At 37.7% G+C, this 1,434-nt stretch overlaps 1 protein-coding gene across 1 annotated transcript in view; it reads right to left on the reverse strand.

The window, feature by feature from the left end:
- The window catches only part of LOC100959456 (gamma-interferon-inducible protein 16-like), a 46,297-nt gene that overhangs the window by 8,134 nt on the left and 36,729 nt on the right, over positions 1 to 1,434 (reverse strand). Inside the window, 1 exon segment of the mRNA XM_023516370.1 lies at positions 25 to 181. Within this exon segment, the coding sequence (XP_023372138.1) occupies positions 25 to 181 (157 nt within the window).

The raw sequence follows: 1,434 nt of genomic DNA on the forward strand, positions 1-1,434 counted from the left end.
GAGGCTGTTCCCAGTTCCCTTTACCTGTTGTCTGTCTCTTTGTAGAATCTCTGCAAGGGGTTGAAGTCTTCGTGAATTCTGACAGAATTCTATAAGTTGGTTCGATTCAGCATCATCTAGGGACAGCCTTGAGAAAAAGGTGGCAAGCTGACCTCTGGTGCTTCCTTCTTGCATTTTCAGTGAGGTTTAGCTTATTGGCCACTAAGAACTCCAGGAACACTAAGAAAATGAAATATTTCAAAGACAAAAATGAGAAACAGCCCGGTTAGAGTCTCTTTATAACTGTCCCATACCGTGCAGTCGCCACAGGCAGAGAGGAGTTGTGAAACAATGCTGAAGCTCCTCCCATCAACATTCTTAATTTTCAGTTCTGTGAGTCAGAGTGATTATCTTTGTCAAAATAAAAAAGGCAAGGGCAGAGAGGGAAGTGGATGGGAAGAAATTACTTAGTGAGTACAATGTATATTATTTGGGGGATAGACACAGTAAAAACCCTGACTTTACCGTATTTAGAATATACGTATTAAATCGTGTTTCTGAAGACTCCACATTCTGAGTTTCAAAGCATGTCTAATCCCACAGGCCTAGGAAAGGTGTTCTCCACTGGTTTTGAGGAGAAAGTAACTTTGAAACTCAAATTTCCATCAAGAGAAAATGACATTTAGACCTCAGTACCGTTGTGAGACAAAGACCTACAGGAACACATTGGAAGTAATATCCAACAAGAAAACAAATCAATAAGATCAACACCCACTACAGACCAAAAGGTAAGTAAGTGGAAAAAACCAACTGGATTATGTGTGCCTGTGTTTTAGAAAGAACACTCTGATTGAAGAGAAGAGAAACACAGAGTATACTGATACGGTGGAAGGAGGGGGGAAGAAAAAAAGTTATGACAAGGTTCTCATTAATTTCTTAGAGGGTGAAGTAGAGTTTCAGCAGATTATAGAAGCGTCATAAATTGATGAGACCAGATAGCTAATATCAACGTATATTAAAAGGCCTAACCAGTTAAGGGACAACTTTCATAGAATTTAATTTCAGAAATTGACATACATGTCAGAAAACAATCACTTAAAGGTGAAAATATTTCAAAAATTATGGTGGGACCACACCTATGGAGCATATCACAAGGGTACATCTCAAATCTACTAAGCATAGAATACAAATGTCTTAACACAACAATTAAGTAAGTGAGGTGAAACCCTATATTAACTAATTTGATCTAAGCATTCCAAATTATATATAAAATCAGCACATTGTACCCCATAAACGCATTCATGTGTACATGATCTATGTGTATGTGACTTAACAAAAAAATTATTTTGCAAATAGTAACTGAAGGAAAGCCAGTGTATCAATGTGAGCATAACTCTAAATAGACTTTAAGACAAAGAATAATTGGCTCGGCACCTGTGGCTCAAGTGGCTAAGG

The sequence above is a fragment of the Otolemur garnettii genome, unplaced genomic scaffold, assembly GCF_000181295.1.
Source record: "Otolemur garnettii isolate 467f Iridium unplaced genomic scaffold, OtoGar3 scaffold00091, whole genome shotgun sequence".
NCBI lineage: Eukaryota > Metazoa > Chordata > Mammalia > Primates > Galagidae > Otolemur > Otolemur garnettii.